This window comes from Lolium perenne, chromosome 4 (genome assembly GCF_019359855.2).
Source record: "Lolium perenne isolate Kyuss_39 chromosome 4, Kyuss_2.0, whole genome shotgun sequence".
In the NCBI taxonomy this organism is placed as follows: Eukaryota; Viridiplantae; Streptophyta; class Magnoliopsida; order Poales; family Poaceae; genus Lolium; species Lolium perenne.
In genome coordinates, this window is record NC_067247.2 from 283,131,714 (window position 1) to 283,149,103 (window position 17,390).

The window sequence follows — 17,390 nt, forward strand, 5'->3', positions numbered from 1 at the left end:
TGGAACACTTAGATTGCTTCTTACCTTGATAAATTTTAGTTTTTTTCACAAATGTTGACCATGAAGGATAAATTTCATCAGCTAGATAGTACCCCATCTCATATCCATTGCCATTGACGGTGAAGTTGCATGTCTGAGGATCACCTCTTGCAAGCCTAGGAAAATAAAAAGATTTGTGTAGAACAATTGTGTCATTGTAAGAGGTGGAGAACCCAGTGCCAAAACCACAAGTCTTCGGAGGCAATCACTTCATGTATGATAGTCTGGATTATAAAAAATGTCTTGTCCATGTTGCATGAAAATTCTTCCATCTCTAATGGATAACGTCAATGATCCATAGCATCCCTGGCCACGCTCTTGCTTCATTTTTTTTTAGATTCAAGGCTCCACGAGCCCGACTTTAAATTAATAAAGCCCACAACGGCCAGAGTTTACACAATGCTGAAAGACAACTTACAGGTGACGAAGAACAAGCACTAAAAAATAAAAAGACATTGAAGCGAAGCTTGATCTACGACGCCATTGTCCCGCGCTGCGATCTGACTGAAGAGGAAGCGAGGTTCTGGAAGCACGCCACAGAGGACTCGTACCATCGTCGAACACCATAGGAAAAACACAATGCCAGTCGCTCCACCTCCGAAGAAAACACCCTGTTTTCTCGCCCCGGATCGGGGGGCGGCGCACCTGTCAAGAGGGGGATCTGCTCACCCTGAGCACGCCTGGGCAAAGCTATGAGGTTGGGAAGACGCTGGCCACCGCCTCACCGCGTCGCTACCGGAGACCGCCACCACCGCCACAGCACCCATCACCACGTCGCGACCCAAACTGCCAGAAAAGAACACACCGAAGCTGCAGGAAAGAAAGTGCCAGTGCCCATGGTTGGCACCCTAGCTCAGCCACCGGATCACTGCGGCTACCGGAGAAGGGACCCTTCCCTTCTCACTCACCAAGGCAGAGAGCACCGGGGAAAGCAGAACGCCGCGCCAGCACCAGCCCTGCAACACAGAAGACGCCCGCTCCCAACAGCCAAAACCACCATCGAAAACACGACCACTGACCTAGCCATCCCAAGGCGGCGCCTTCAGGAAGGGGACGATGCCGGAGCGCCGCCGCCGCCCAAGCCGAGGCTTTTGGGTTTTCACCCGAGATAGGCTAGGCAGGGAGGGGATAGAGTACCTCGAAATCGCCTTCAGGAAGGAGATCGGCGCCAATAGCGTCGACGACTTCGTGGCCGCCCCGTCGGCCAAGAGTTTCCCCCGGTCCAGCGCTCCACCTCCAACTGCAGCAAACCACCAGAGCAAGTCCAGGGTTGGGCAGGGTCGATCTTGACGCAGAAAGACCACAGCTCCAGATCCGGCGTGGAAGACCACCGGGGCGATCTCCCCACCGCGTCCCTTCCACCGGCGCCTCGCCACCCGCGTAGCCAAGGCGCAATCAGCATCAGCAGACGGAGCCCGCCGGCAGGCCCACGCCGCCCTCACCCAACACGAGGCCGCCGCCTCAGAACCCAGAGCCCCACCGAGGCCACCGCCGTAGAGCACCTCCCGAGCCTTCGGCCAGGCCAGAGACCTGCCGACGGAGCAGAGGGCGCCCCAGAATGGCGACGTCGACCAAAGCAATCCCGGCGCGAGATCCTCCAGCTAGCGAACGCGCGGGGAGGCGGGCGCCCAGATCCCCGCCGCCCCCTTCACCGGCGTCGCGGGCTTAGCCCGGCGGCGCCTTGGGGGGCGACGAGGAGATCCTGGAGGGGGGAGGGGCGGCGGCGGGCTAGGGTTTCGCCCTCTCAGTCGCCTGGAGGGGCAACCCGAGAGAGCAAAACCGTTTCCAGTGGGAAGCTTCCTCTTGCTTCATTCATCACCAAGAGAATTGGTGTGCCCTTATCTTTGGGAGCTCTTAGGTACTCACCTCAAAAGACCTTATCATTGTCTGTGCAAACTTCCTAACACACTTGAAGGTTGTGTCTTCTCCAATGAGAACATACTTATCAGTGTTATCAATTAGAATACCATATGCAATCACTCTCATCGTCGTCGGTGTCATTTGATATTTACTAAACCCAATCAGGTCCATTGTTTTCCTCTGACGAGTGAAGTTCAGTTTGACATGAATCACCATTATTGAGCACATAGAATCCGGGACAAATATTGTGAAAACTATCGTCCTCATGAAAACCATGAGAAAAATTACAAAATTGATCTGATGAAGTAAGATATGTAAGACCATACCTATAGAAATTTGATCTTTTAATATCACCATTGACGCTGGGAAGGAGCCCTCGATGTTGAAAAAAGTGTTAATAATGCTTATTGAAGATGATGTTGTCTCCATGAACACGAGTGCCAAAAGGAAGACAATGACTAAAACCCTAAACATTTGTTCTGAAAAACTACTTTTATTGGAAAATTCCACTCGTATATATCATGTTCCTCGCCTCTCACAACATCATCAAGGCCGACCAGAGACGGGAGAAGCAATGGATGATGGAGGAGGAGTCGTGGCGTCTAGGCTTATAAGAGAAGAGACAACTGCTACGACAATGGCCAATCTCACACGACGACGATATATTATTTCCTCGCAGCGATAGAAGAAGTGTTAACACAATGCATAGCACCCTGGATACTTTTTTGTGCGTGGTCTGGGAAAAAAATCAATATGGACAAAAGATCCATCCTTTTTGGCCCCCGATGCCCTAATGCTGTCAAACATTCGGTCATGCAGAAGATGGAGATACCTGCAGAAGCACTAAATCATACTTCATGGGTATGCCAAGTGATGTTGTTCGGTCACCGGTAAGCACTTTCAGATATATGTATGATCGCATGTGGAAGCGTATTAATGGTTGTTCGGATAGACCAATGTCTAGAGTTGGAAAAGAAGTTTTTCTAAAATTCGTAATCCAAGCCATTACCTTATATGTTATGAGTTATTTCCAACTACCGGGTTCATCTTGTGAGGATATGACGAAATATATTGCAAATCATTGGTGGGGAATAGATGATGGAAATAAGAAGCTGCCTTGGAGATCCTTGGAGATCCTGACATGGCTCACAACACCAAAGGCACTGGGAGGAGGACTGGAGTTTTGGGATATAGAGCTCTTCAATCGAGCAATGTTGGCCTGTCATGGGTGGCGTCAGTTGATAGATCTGTCCTCTCTACGTGTACATGTTATTAAAGGAAGATATTACCCTAATTGCGACATTTGGGAGGCACAACAGCCAAGATCGTCGATGTATGCTTGGTGAAGCAGTTAATTTGGCCGTGAAATACTGAGATCAAGAGTTCGCTTGGGTATTGGAGATGGTTCCTCGACGCGGATCGAAACAGACAATTGGATACCAGGTGCCTCCCCTGTACTACTTAAATCCCAAGTTCCACTGCTTGAAAATCAAATGGTGAGCACTCTCATCCTAGAACATACAAGGTATTGGGATGTAGACCTTATCCGTACTATTTTTCCCGAGGATGTGGTAACACAAGTATTACAAGTGCCAATTAGTTGCCACAGTGGGGAAGATTTTGCCTCATGGCCTTATACACGGTTTGGTTGCTACACTCTCGGGTCAGGGTGCAATCTTGGACGAACCGACAACTTTAGTGATCAGCGAAGCACAAAGGGTTGTGGTTTGTCGTCTGACACGGATGGGGACTCAAAGCTTTGGAAGACTCTATGGTCAGCAAAGGCGTCAGTGAAAATGAAGATAACTCTATAGTGTTTCGCCCATGATTGTCTCCCATGTAGCCATCAACTTTAGAAATGGCAAATTAAATTTTCTACAGACGACAAGAGACCACTGATAATTTTCTTTTGTTCTTTCAGTTTGCTCATGAATTCTAGGATTTTGTCCGAGCAGTTCATCTGATTAATCTTCAGCGTAAGCACTTCATATCTTCATGTGTTTCGACACTTTATTTTCTAGACCGCTGCTCTGACATGGAAGAGGCAACAATGATTGTCACTCTTTGGCGTATATGGGATGCAAGAAATAAAGTCCATCAAACGGTGCCGTCCATATACTAGGGGGTGGTACCTCACCTCATTCCGGGGGGAGTGACTCATCTGCAATATGCGGATGACATGATGGTGCTGGTGGAGCCTGAGGATATGGGGATCACAAATCTCAAGCTATTGCTGCTATGCTTCAAGAATATGTCAGGGCTCAAAATCAACTTCAACAAAAGCGAAGCTATTGTGACAGCCGCCATGGAGATGGAGGCTCGCAGGATTTCGAACATTCTTAACTGCAAACTAGTAAAGCTCCCTATGAAATATCTTGGCCTCCATGTGAGTGATCGACCTCTTCGAGTGTTGGACTTGGATTTCCTATCGGAGAAAGTGGGTCATAGGGTTGACCCTTAGGAATGGCTCTTCTTAGCCTCAGCTGGGAAACTCGAGCTCACAAACTTGTGCTTGTCCAGCCTACCTATGTTCGCATTGACTGTTTATCTCCTACACGAGGCGACTCACAAAGGCATGGACACGCTGCGCTCCCACTTCTTGGGAAGGAGTTGGAAACAAATGGAAATATCACATGGTTGATTGACCAACGGTGTGTAAACCCCAAGGGTTTGGGGGTCTGGGATCCTCAATACTAGATTCATGAACATAGCGTTGATCCTTAAATGGATTTGGAAGCTATATAAGAGCGCACATGGATTGTGGGCTGACCTAATCTATGTGAAGTACTTCAGGTATAGGGACCTCTTCTCTAAGGAGGTTTCGGCATGAGGCTCCCAATTCTGGAACACCATCCAGAAGCTGAAGTGGTACTGGTACTTAAAACTTGGGGCCAAACATAAGGTCTGCAATGTGAAGCAGACCTTTTGTGGCTGGACTTGTGGTCGGGAAGCTCCCCCCTTCAAATACGTTTTCCACTACCTTTCAGCTGTTGTGCTGAACCGTTCATTACAGTACAATGGGAGAACATGTCTCGAGATATCCAGGCCTTACCACCGGACATTTAAGAGGATGGGCTTTCTTGGGCATTGGAAGCCTCGGGCGTGTGCTCTACTAGGTCGATATACCTTAGCCAGTCGTAGGGCCCATCGGTGGATGACTTCAAGGACGTCTGGCGCACGAGAGTACCTCCCAAGATCAAAGTCTTCCCGTGGAAGCTCATTAGAAGTACATCACCATCATGTTAGCATGTGTCCAAGTAGATCTTGTACTTTTGTAAACCAGGCGGAACAACAGGCTACATGGAATCATCCGTAAATGCCAACCACCATATAGACACATAGTACAAGAAAAGTTATTGAAACTTGACTCCAAACACGTGTTAATTGCAACACACGTACCTTTTTCAAGTTGATTGCAACACATGTTTATGCTCTTTATGAAATGTGAAGCAACATGGTGACCGAAAATTTCGAACGCAAAAGAACGTGGATCTTCTTTCAGTAATAAGTACCTACTCTGTATGCTTATTCTCATATTGACAGGGCTTATCTTTATTCAAGTTACTGGACGTGGACCCTCTTTCAGTAGAAGTACTTACAGAGCACCCGCATCTACAGCTTAGATGGTGCTTTAGAACTTCGTCCTCGTATAAACTTCTGCATATTTGCGAATTGCTCCTTTGTCATGCCATTGTAATATTTGACAGCTCTTTCCTGAAACCATGACAATGGTACAATAAGATGGGTGCCTTCACTGTGTATAGCAACAGCAATAAAAGCAAATTCGATTCTTCTTTCTGTTTCCAGTCCAAATAAGGACCAGTACAACTTCCAGGATCATAGCCCCAGTAAGCACAATAATCAGCTACATAGCTTGCCTAAAATATGAAAACGAGTTTAACACTGTAACTGGAGTACTTCTTAAGGAAAATTGTAAGACAGCCCCAATCTATTGACTGTCCAGTCTTTAAAATACAAAGACTAGACTGAACATGGTGACCAATTTACCTCCTACCATAGGCACTGACATCTTTGTATGGTGTATTTAGCATCCAAGATAATACTATACTTCATACTTGGAATATATATTATATTAATAACTTGTGTTAATACTGTATTTTTAAATACAAGGACAAGAAAAAAAATAACAGGTCACAACAAATGAATGAACCTTAGACTCATCATATATTTTACTGTGAAAATTGAACTTGACTTAGTAAAAATAAGTGAAACGTTGCATGACTCACTAGGATGTCTTACCTCTTGAAAGGTAATGGGATCCCTAAATCCAACTTTGTGCCCAATACGGACAAGCACAACCGGACTGTTATAACTGAATAGAGATAAAACTACAGGTGATGTAACAAATCATCCTAACTCTGTTATTTTTCTATTGAAGTAAAAAAAGGTAGGATTCTTAAAGAGGTCACTGGAGCATTTACAGCTACAACTGGATTTCCCACTGATACGGCGAGAGAGTAAGGAGTGATTCTATCTCTTCGATTTTGGGATGCCCCACTGCCTCAAACTTATCTAAGATTGCCCCTTTGTAACGGAAGCTCCCAAATAATGTCTATCTCCCTATCCTTGATGCTATTGACTGACAAACGAATGCAATTGTTCTCTAATTCCCTATTAATTTAATACTATGGGAAGTTGGTTAACCTTAAAGTTTGCCATCTCTGCCCTACCGGCTTACAAACTACCTCAGTTGTTCGTGGAAGAAACTTGTAATACAAGATTTTTGTTCCGAAACAACGACAAGGGCGCATTCCCTGAATATAGAAGGCTGAGTCACTGTACTTTTACTTTTATGTTTCCAGTGCCAACAAGGTCTACTACAATAAACCATATCGGGCAGAGGATCAAAACCAGTGCAATAGACAACATTGAGCAAGAATGTTTGCCTGTTAACACGGAACAAGAGTTCAAGACTACAACCAGTGTTAAAGATATTATACATCATACTTCTAGTGCACCAAACTATTCTAATTCTGCCAAGTTTTCCACTAACATGTCGTGGTTAAAATTTTGCACAACAACCAGTCAAAGTTAAATATTTTAAGCGCCATATAGAAAGTAAACAAATAGTGTTAATTGTAAACTAGTAACACGAAACTGCATATAAGTATTATGCTCCACCAATGTATAAGTCCGGACCTTTTCAAGAACTCGGGCGTGTTCCATGTCCAGCTGAAGCCCATCATTTATAACTGATTTGTACAGCACCACCAAGTTGCGGTTGTTCCTCGTAATGGCCTCAGCAACCTCTATGGCCTTCGTCAGTACCTGACTATCATCCACAATGTGGTTCACAAGTCCCCACTTCTCCCCCAGTTCAGCAGTGATAGGCATGCAAGCTAGGGACACTTCCCGTGCTCTATTTGGCCCAATGAGACGAGAGAGCTTCTGTGAAAGACCCCAAGAAGGGAATATCCCAAACCTGCATCAGATTGGCCAAAGTGCACAAATTAGATGGCAAATGGCATGAATCCAAGAAGGATTCCTATGTTGTAGGACAGTGCACATATGGAGGATTTCAGTGTGTTCGACCGAATTACAGGACTACAAATTATTTGCTGCTAATCTTATGTTTGAATTTGAACATTCCAAGATTGCGTTATTCGCCGTACGTTCCAAGCAAAAGGAGCACGGAAGGCCCAACCTGAAAGCTAAGGTGTTCGGGTAGATCACACACTAGCACACACGAATCATACTAGTACATGGTATTAAATGCGACTGAGGTAGTACTGGGAGACAGAAGCATACTAGTACTCCTACAGTAGTAGTACTGGGAGTAGTCTGTTTGATTGTATTCTTGCTCGCAAGACGAGCCAGGTTTGATTGTTGTCTGTGAGAATAAGTCAATACTTGTGTAGTCGATCGTGTCGCAGTGTGCTACTCCTACTGCCGCGCAGAACAAGGGAGACAGAAGCGAGTTCGGAGAGAGCTCACTTGGCGTGTGTGTCGAGGAACTTGGCGGAGCGCCCAGCGACGATGATGTCGCAGGCGAGTGCGATCTCGAACCCCGCGGTGACGGCGAACCCGGCGATGGCGCCGACGATGGGCTTGCGGCAGCGCTCCATCTGCTTGACGGGGTCTGCTGCGGGGTCGTTGACGTCGCCCTTGAAGATCTCCTCCGCCGCCTGCAGGTCGGCCCCGGAGCAGAAGGCGCGTCCTCGCCCCGCGAGCACCACGGCGGCCACGCCGTCGTCAGCGTCCAGCCGCCGGAACGCGGAGGCCAGGGAGATCATCATGGACCGCGTCAGCGCGTTGAGCGCGTCGGGGCGGTTGATGGTGACCACGGCTACCTGGGACCCCGGCCCCGCCGGCTCGACCAGGATGAGGTCGCCGGAGTCCGGCGCTGCGGCGGCCATCGAGCTAAGCTGTGTGGGTGGACGGATGGATCGGGTGGGTATTCGCGTCTCGATTTGGTTGGGCAGCTATAGCTCGCGGCTTTCTGTTTGCGCAAGCAAGCGAGCGAGAAGCGACCTTTTGACTTTGAGGCTACGCGTGGTGTGTGTGTGTTTTAATGGCGAAGTGGTGGCCAAGATGAAGATGCGCTGCACCCAACGGAACGGAACTGAACAATCAGGGATGGTCCTCAATCTTCGTTTTTCGTTTTCACATGCTGATAAGGTTGGTGATGTGTCATGCGACCGTGAGAAGAACGCGACGCAGCTAAGTTGGATATATACCCGCCGGCCGCCGTTGAAATTACATTCCGTTCAAATCTGTAAATTTCCATAAGAATTTGGATAAAATTTGCCGGTCTGTTCTTAAATTCATGAAAACGAATTATTTCAGAAAAAAAGACTTATTGACAGGGTTGGTGGGAGAGACGCTGGAGAAATTGGTTATATCATGGACCCATCTTCTCACCCTTTCCTACTTTATACTTTGTGTGAGTTATATCATGTCCACCGACACGTCTTAAATATGCGTAAGAAGCAACGCTGACGGCCCACCGCGAAACAGTGCATGTCGGGAGTAAAAACTGAAATTTACCAGGGTCAGCTCGCTTTAAAGACCACCAACGGCCCTTCCAACAAACCATTAGTCACCTTCTTCCCCGGCCAAATTCACAAATCTCTGCGCCTCTGCTCGCCGCCCACCGCCCGCCGCCGATCCGCTCATTACCACCATAAAAAAAAGGGCATACAGATCAAGAGCAAGAGCTTCGCTTTGGATGGCGGACGGACAGATCGAACTGCCTCCGTCATCAGATGTTATGGATCTAAAGCCGGTGGCCGGAGAGGGAGGTGGCGGTTCGAGAAGTGGATCTTTCAGCCCGACTCGAGGACAGCCGGTGGAGCTCGCACCTTCCGAAGCTCCAAGCCTGGCGCGAGTACCCACTGATGATGTGTCGAGCATGTACCTGCCTTCGCCGGCGGTGGACGTCGGACGCCCAGTTTCTCCTGGGGGTGCAGACTCGGAGCTCACAGGAGAAACCACGGCCGCATCTTCCGTACAGTTGCCCCCCCCCCCCCCCCCGACCTGAAGGCATCGGCTGGGAGCACAGGTGAATGCTTTTACTGTTTACACAGATTGGGGCACTTGTAGAAACGCATGCCTGGATTAGCATCCGTGTTTGACACCCAGCATCGAATCCTAACGCTGCGGCACATCGGGCACAAGATCAATGGCAGAGGGCCAGGGGGAACACGGTTGCGACGAGAGGATGCAGAGGACTGAGACATGGCGACAGATGATCGGCACATGCGGCGAAGAACTACAGCGAACTGAATCAATGGCGACGGACGGGAGATGATGGCGGAGCTGTGGTTCAAAATCTGTCCTCTACATGCGCTTAAATAGTGCTCGCGGTAAAACTTGCCCGTTTCTGTCCATTATACAGTAACCACGGCTGGTCCAACACAAAACGGTCGCCTGTACCGATCACCATGCAGCTGACGGAGCTGACGCTGTCGGCCCTGGACCATCTGATTTGGCTGTTGACTCCATACAATACAAGAAACATACAACCTATAAAATGACTATACACAACGTGTGGTCCTTCAGCTGCACGAATCTTGGATTGCTGACAGCCTTAGATGCGCCGGGATCAAATGCCGAGCGGTTCAACCACGCGTTTTCCCGCTGGTACAACGTTATTGGAGTGTCAGTCGCACACTGGCAAACTCAATGCGACCGGCCTTAAAAGTTTAATTTTTTATTTATCAAATTACAATATTTTGCATAGTTTTGAACAACAGTTTCAAACAATATCACACTGTTTAGACGCGTAAATATTTCCACATAATAATTCGAACATAGAAATTAAATTATTCATACAAGAATTCAAATAAATTACAATTTAACTTGTTCAAGAATCATGCTGTGTTTTCTCTCATATCCCGTAAATATTCAACTAGATCATTATGCAGCTTGGTATGAACTTGTACATCTGAGATTTCTTGATGCATGGCTAGCAAAGTAGAAAACTCGGCCGGTACCTGATCAAGTTCGCCAAGAGGTCCTTGATGATTAAATGGATGGTCATCATCCACTAGTTCTTCCCGCTCACTCTCGATGATCATGTTGTCCATGATCACACAACAACTCATCACCTTCCACATATGAGACTTCGACTAGGTAAGAGCAGGGTATCAAACAATGGCAGAATGTCAAAATCCCCCTCGACATCCTTCTGAACTTGCCTCGTGACATTGAGCAAAATAAGCTATCTTCTCTATAGCAGGGTGGGGATTGTCTTCACAAATGTAGCGTATGGTGGATAGATACCATTGTCTAGGTATGTGTAGCCACTGATGCCGTAGTTGACGGCCGAAGCATGTCCTTTAGCCAGTCTTGCAAATACCAGAGAGTGTTGAAACACGTGGATACCGTTGTGAGTCCTTGCCATGCCAAATCCAGAGGTTTGTCGACGGTGCCATCAGTCTTCGCTTTAATCATTGACATCATCATCTCATCGTCGTTGTCCATTGCGTCAAACCGCCGAACACCTTGTGGGTGGGGTGAACAAAAGAGGATGAAGACGGGACTGATGGCACTGTGGGATGTTCCTACCGAACCATGACGCGAGATGGTTGGACGTGGTGGTGGCGGCGGTTTGCATTCTGGGTGGGAAGGTGGGAGGAAAACACAGGGAGGCGACAATGGCGATGTCAATCCAACGAGGTGGGAGGCGGATCGGGAAGGGGTGGGAAATGGACATGCGGCTGCCATGAGGGACCCGTAGGCGATATTTGACGTGGACTAGAGTGTTGGCGTTCCCAACCCGACCGACGCGCGAAGGGGCCTGCGTGGGGTTGTTGGCTATTTTGTTGGGCTCTAAAATGTTCTAGCTACTTTATAGGCGCGTCAGCGAGAGCCCGTTTCGTGCCGGGCACCCCCATAGGTCTATTGGGTTGCTATTGAGTCCGTTGGTGGAGATGCTCCTTGATTCCCCCTCGTGCCACCTATTAGACCTAGATTAAAAATTTAAAATCTCTGTAACTTTTGGACCACAATTTAAGGTTATGAAGCGGGTTTGAATATTTGAGTTTCTGATGAAAGAGCTATAAAACAAGACTAATATTGAATATATATTTTGATAATTTTTGAAAATCATTTTTAAACACAATAAAACTTAGTGAAACCCGATGGTATTTTTCTTGGAAATAATTTGTTGCATTATGTTTCAAACTTGGTTTATCAGACTTAGGAAATATTTGGCATTGTGTTTGCTTGTGTTTCAAATTTAAATTTTGAATTTTATAAAAAATAAACCTCTATAGACTGACTTAAAAATATCAGCGAAAGAAATACACACTTTTAAATAGAATATTAATCTGATATATATCCAATAAATATGGCTCTTTTAAAAAATAACATTGAAATGAGTGCAAAAGCTTTGCTCTATTTCATTGATTAAGAAAGAGGTTTACAAGAAAGTAAAAGGTTACAACTTGCCAAAGGTCTACCTCCCGACATCAAATTACTCATTCTTTTAGGGCCTGCCAACACCTAAAGCCTTGACTCCTTTTCAACAGTAGAAATTAAGTCAATGTGGTAGAAAATGAGAGGGTACCAGCGTGGGATAGGCTAAATACAAAATTCTCTGATGCGTGAATCTCAAAGCAAACATAATAGAATGAGTGGCAGATACGTGCATGGACATATAGTGCTTTAGAGCCGCTCCTAACAGGGTAGCACAATGTGCCACACTCCGAGTAGTACTGATCCGGTGCTATTGTCGGCAGTGTATCTAGCTATTTAAGCATATGTGAGGTCGATATGCTCGTTGTCGCCACCTTGACAATGGTGCTCCGTCCTCCTCCCATGGTCGGAAGTTGCTCCCCACCTCTCCCCCTCCTCCTCGCATCCCTGTCGGTTTCTCACCGGCTCGCCTCCCTGGCTTTCATGTATTGTCTTCTAATGGAGGTCGTCTTCTTTCTTGGAAGTTGTACTGACGACGGTGCAAGAGTCATCTTCAAGGGTGGATGGCGTCCATGATGGGGCTCTCCCTCGTCCTACGTTGTAGTCTATGGTTGCATTTCTGGCGCAAGGTGATGGGATCGAGCGTGGAAGCACCCATCGCTTTCATGGAGGAGGATGGATCATGGTAGATGGTCGAAAGAGGGCAACACCTTCAATGCGCAACAGACCTCCTCGTCCTCCTTCCAGGTTCAAGCAGGTGCTTTAAGGAGGGATTCGGGATGTTGTTCCACTACCTTTCATCTGACCATCGCATCGCCAACTGCCACAACCCTGCGAAGTGCCTCCTCTGCGGAGATATGGAGCACAAGGCTCACTCGTGCACCAAGGGCATGTTTGGTAGCTTGTGGTCCTCTTTTTTGCATGGGATGGTACGAAAAACGGGCCGTTTGGTTTCCTGGCTCTCCCCTGTTGTTACATGAACTGGGTTTTAAAGCACCTCCGGGCCAGGCCCGGCAAAAAGTCCCAAATAGGCAGTTGTTGTTCATCCTGGCCCGTTGTCTTTAGACGGTTGCATGCGTCAGGAAGGGATACGAAACGCCACGCCCCCTCGGGAACACGCGCCATAACTCGCCTCACCACCCTCATCTCCTTTCTCTCACTCGCCTCTTCACTCACACCCTCTCAAACTGTCACATCACCAGGGGCGGTTGCTCTACCGCTGACAAATCCGTTGCACCGCCGCAAGGAGGATAAGCGAGACTAGAGGAGGAGACGACGACGAGAACGACTGATACGTCTCCGACGTATCGATAATTTCTTGTGTTCCATGCCACATTATTGATGATATCTACATGTTTTATGCACACTTTATGTCATATTCGTGCATTTTCTGGAACTAACCTATTAACAAGATGCCGAAGAGCCGATTCTTTGTTTCTGCTGTTTTTGATTTCAGAAATCCTAGTAACGAAATATTCTCGGAATTGGACGAAATCAACGCCCAGGGTCCTATTTTGCCACGAAGCTTCCAGAAGACCGAAGGAGAGTCGAAGTGGGGCCACGAGGTGGCCAGACACCAGGGCGGCGCGGCCCGAGGCCACGGCCGCGCCGACCTATGGTGTGGGCCCCTCGTGCCGCCTCTTTACCTGCCCTTCCGCCTACAAATAGCCTCCGTCGCGAAACCCCCGCATCGAGAGCCACGATACGGAAAACCTTATCGAGACGCCGCCGCCGCCAATCCCATCTCGGGGGATTACGGAGATCTCCTCCGGCACCTGCCGAGAGGGGATTCATCTCCCGGAGGACTCTTCACCGCCATGGTCGCCTCCGGAGTGATGAGTGAGTAGTTCACCCCTGGACTATGGGTCCATAGCAGTAGCTAGATGGTTGTCTTCTCCTCATTGTGCTTCATTGTTGGATCTTGTGAGCTGCCTAACATGATCAAGATCATCTATCTGTAATACTATATGTTGTGTTTGTCGGGATCCGATGGATAGAGAATACTATGTTATGTTAATTATCAAGTTATTACCTATGTGTTGTTTATGATCTTGCATGCTCTCCGTTATTAGTAGAGGCTCTGGCCAAGTTTTTGCTCTTAACTCCAAGAGGGAGTATTTATGCTCGATAGTGGGTTCATGCCTCCATTGAATCTGGGACAGTGACAGAAAGTTCTAAGTTTGTGGATGTACTGTTGCCACTAGGGATAAAACATTGATGCTATGTCTAAGGATGTAGTTATTGATTACATTACGCACCATACTTAATGCAATTGTCTGTTGTTTTGCAACTTAATACTGGAAGGGGTTCGGATGATAACCTGAAGGTGGACTTTTTAGGCATAGATGCATGCTGGATAGCGGTCTATGTACTTTGGCGTAATGCCCAATTAAATCTCACTATACTTATCATATCATGTATGTGCATTGTCATGCCCTCTCTATTTGTCAATTGCCCAACTGTAATTTGTTCACCCAACATGCTATTTATCTTATGGGAGAGACACCTCTAGTGAACTGTGGACCCCGGTCCTATTCTTGACATCGAATACAATCTACTGCAATATTTGTTCTTTACTATTTTCTGCAAACAATCATCATCCACACTATACATCTAATCCTTTGTTACAGCAAGCCGGTGAGATTGACAACCTCACTGTTTCGTTGGGGCAAAGTACTTTGGTTGTGTTGTGTAGGTTCCACGTTGGCGCCGGAATCCCTGGTGTTGCGCCGCCCTACATCCCGCCACCAACAACCTTCAACGTGCTTCTTGGCTCCTCCTGGTTCGATAAACCTTGGTTTCTTTCTGAGGGAAAACTTGCTACTGTCTGCATCACACCTTCCTCTTGGGGTTCCCAACGGACGTGTGTTAATTGCACGCATCAAGCTCTTTTTCTGGCGCCGTTGCCGGGGAGATCAAGACACGCTGCAAGGGGAGTCTCCAGTTCCCAATCTCTTTACTTTGTTTTTGTCTTGCTTTATCTTATTTACTACTTTGTTTGCTGCATTATATCAAAACACAAAAAAAAAATAGTTGCTAGCTTTACTTTATTTACTGCCTTGTTCTCTATATCAAAAACACAAAAAAATTAGTTACTTGCATTTACTTTACTTGATTTATCATATTTCCTTTTAATTTTACCACAAAAGACATACCGGTAGGACGTGGGTCTATAGTTGGGAGAAATAATATAGAAGAATTTTTCAATCATGTTAGTACCGTTGAAGATTTTGAAGATAGACACTTGGTAGAACTTGCTCCTACTTATGAAATTGCTCTTTGCTTGCTTTAGTTCGCATGTTGGAAACTAAATTTGTTAATCTCAATCCTATAATCCAACACATGTTTCTTACACTCGGTGATATGGAAGAAGGGGAAAAGAAAGATTTTGTTTTAGAAACCCTTCTTAGAGAATTTGGTGGTATAGCAAGAGAAGCTAGAAAGGTCTTTAGTAAATATAAGATGCTTGGTTCTTATACCAATTTTGTTAGTATCCTTGAAAAGATGGACATGGAGAGAGTAAGGTACACTAATAACATTAATTATGGTGGGGAGATCAAAGCACCAATACCATGTAAGCTCCTAGCAATGAATGAAGCGTTAGAAAATAACTATGCTTGGCTTGTTCCTGAAAATTTGTTTGATGAGAGTAGCAAGCCCAAGACTAATGAAAAGGGAGCCGCTGAAACTTATGTATCCAATATACTATGCATGGTTGAGAAAACTCCAAACCCCGCTGAAGATTCACCGTCTCTCGATAATACTTGATTTACACTTTCTGCGCCTAGCTGAAAGGCGTTAAAGAAAAGCGCTTATGGGAGACAACCCATGTTTTTACTACAGTATTTTTGTTTTATATTTGAGTCTTGGAAGTTGTTTACTACTGTAGCAACCTCTCCTTATCTTAGTTTTGTGTTTTTTTGTGCCAAGTAAAGTCTTTGATAGTAAAGTGAATACTAGATTTGGATTACTGCGCAGAAACAGATTTCTTTGCTGTCACGAATTTCGACCTGTCTCCCTGTAGGTAGCTCAGAAAATTAAGCCAATTTACGTGCGTGATCCTCAGATATGTACGCAACTTTCATTCAATTTGGGCATTTTAATTTGAGCAAGTATGGTGCCATTTTAAAATTCGTCTTTACGAACTGTTCTGTTTTGACAGATTCTGCCTTTTATTTCGCATTGCCTCTTTTGCTATGTTGGATGAATTTCTTTGATCCATTAATGTCCAGTAGCTTTATGCAATGTCCAGAAGTGTTAAGAATTATTGTGTCACCTCTGAAAATGTTAATTTTTATTGTGCACTAACCCTCTTATGAGTTGTTTCGAGTTTGGTGTGGAGGAAGTTTTCAAGGATCAAGAGAGGAGTATGATGCAATATGATCAAGGAGAGTGAAAGCTCTAAGCTTGGGGATGCCCCGGTGGTTCACCCCTGCATATTCTAAGAAGACTCAAGCGTCTAAACTTGGGGATGCCCAAGGCATCCCCTTCTTCATCGACAACATTATCAGGTTCCTCCCCTGAAACTATATTTTTATTCCGTCACATCTTATGTGCTTTGCTTGGAGCGTCGGTTTGTTTTTGTTTTTGTTTTTGCTTGAATAAATGGATCCTAGCATTCACTGTATGGGAGAGATACACGCTCCGCTGTTGCATATGGACAAGTATGTCCTTAGGCTTTACTCATAGTATTCATGGCGAAGTTTCTTCTTCGTTAAATTGTTATATGGTTGGAATTGGAAAATGCTACATGTAGTAATTCTAAAATTTCTTGAATAATTTGATACTTGGCAATTGTTGTGCTCATGTTTAAGCTCTTGCATCATATACTTTGCACCCATTAATGAAGAAACACCTAGAGCTTGCTAATTTGGTTTGCATATTTGGTCTCTCTAAAGTCTAGATAATATCTAGTATTGAGTTTTGAACAACAAGGAAGACGGTGTAGAGTCTTATAATGTTTACAATATGTATTTTATGTGATTTTTGCTGCACTGCTTCATCCTTGTGTTTGTTTCAAATAGCCTTGCTAGCCTAAACCTTGTATCGAGAGGGAATACTTCTCATGCATCCAAAATCCTTGAGCCAACCACTATGCCATTTGTGTCCACCATACCTACCTACTACATGCCATTTCTCCGCCATTCCAAAGTAAATTGCTTGAGTGCTACCTTTAAAATTCCATCATTCACCTTTGCAATATATAGCTCATGGGACAAATAGCTTAAAAACTATTGTGGTATTGAATATGTACTTATGCACTTTATCTCTTATTAAGTTGCTTGTTGTGCGATAACCATGTTTCTGGGGACGCCATCAACTATTCTTTGTTGAATATCATGTGAGTTGCTATGCATGTCCGTCTTGTCTGAAGTAAGAGAGATCTACCACCTTAATGGTTGGAGCAAACATATTGTTAGAGAAGAACATTGGGCCGCTAACTAAAGCCATGATTCATGGTGGAAGTTTCAGTTTTGGACATATATCCTCAATCTCATATGAGAACACTAATTGTTGCCACATGCTTATGCATTAAAGAGGAGTCCATTATCTGTTGTCCATGTTGTCCCGGTATGGATGTCTAAGTTGAGAATAATCAAAAGCGAGAA

General features: G+C 45.7%; 1 protein-coding gene across 1 annotated transcript; it reads right to left on the reverse strand.

The window, feature by feature from the left end:
- Positions 1-5,252: 5,252 nt before the first annotated feature.
- LOC127295577 (probable enoyl-CoA hydratase 1, peroxisomal) lies at positions 5,253-8,455 on the reverse strand. Its single transcript, XM_051325545.2, has 3 exons — positions 7,855-8,455; positions 7,060-7,342; positions 5,253-5,613 (listed from the first exon to the last, which is right to left on the reverse strand). Exons 1-3 carry the CDS (start codon positions 8,274-8,276, stop codon positions 5,512-5,514), a joined length of 807 nt encoding a protein of 268 aa, XP_051181505.1. The 5' UTR covers positions 8,277-8,455; the 3' UTR covers positions 5,253-5,511.
- Positions 8,456-17,390: the final 8,935 nt, after the last annotated feature.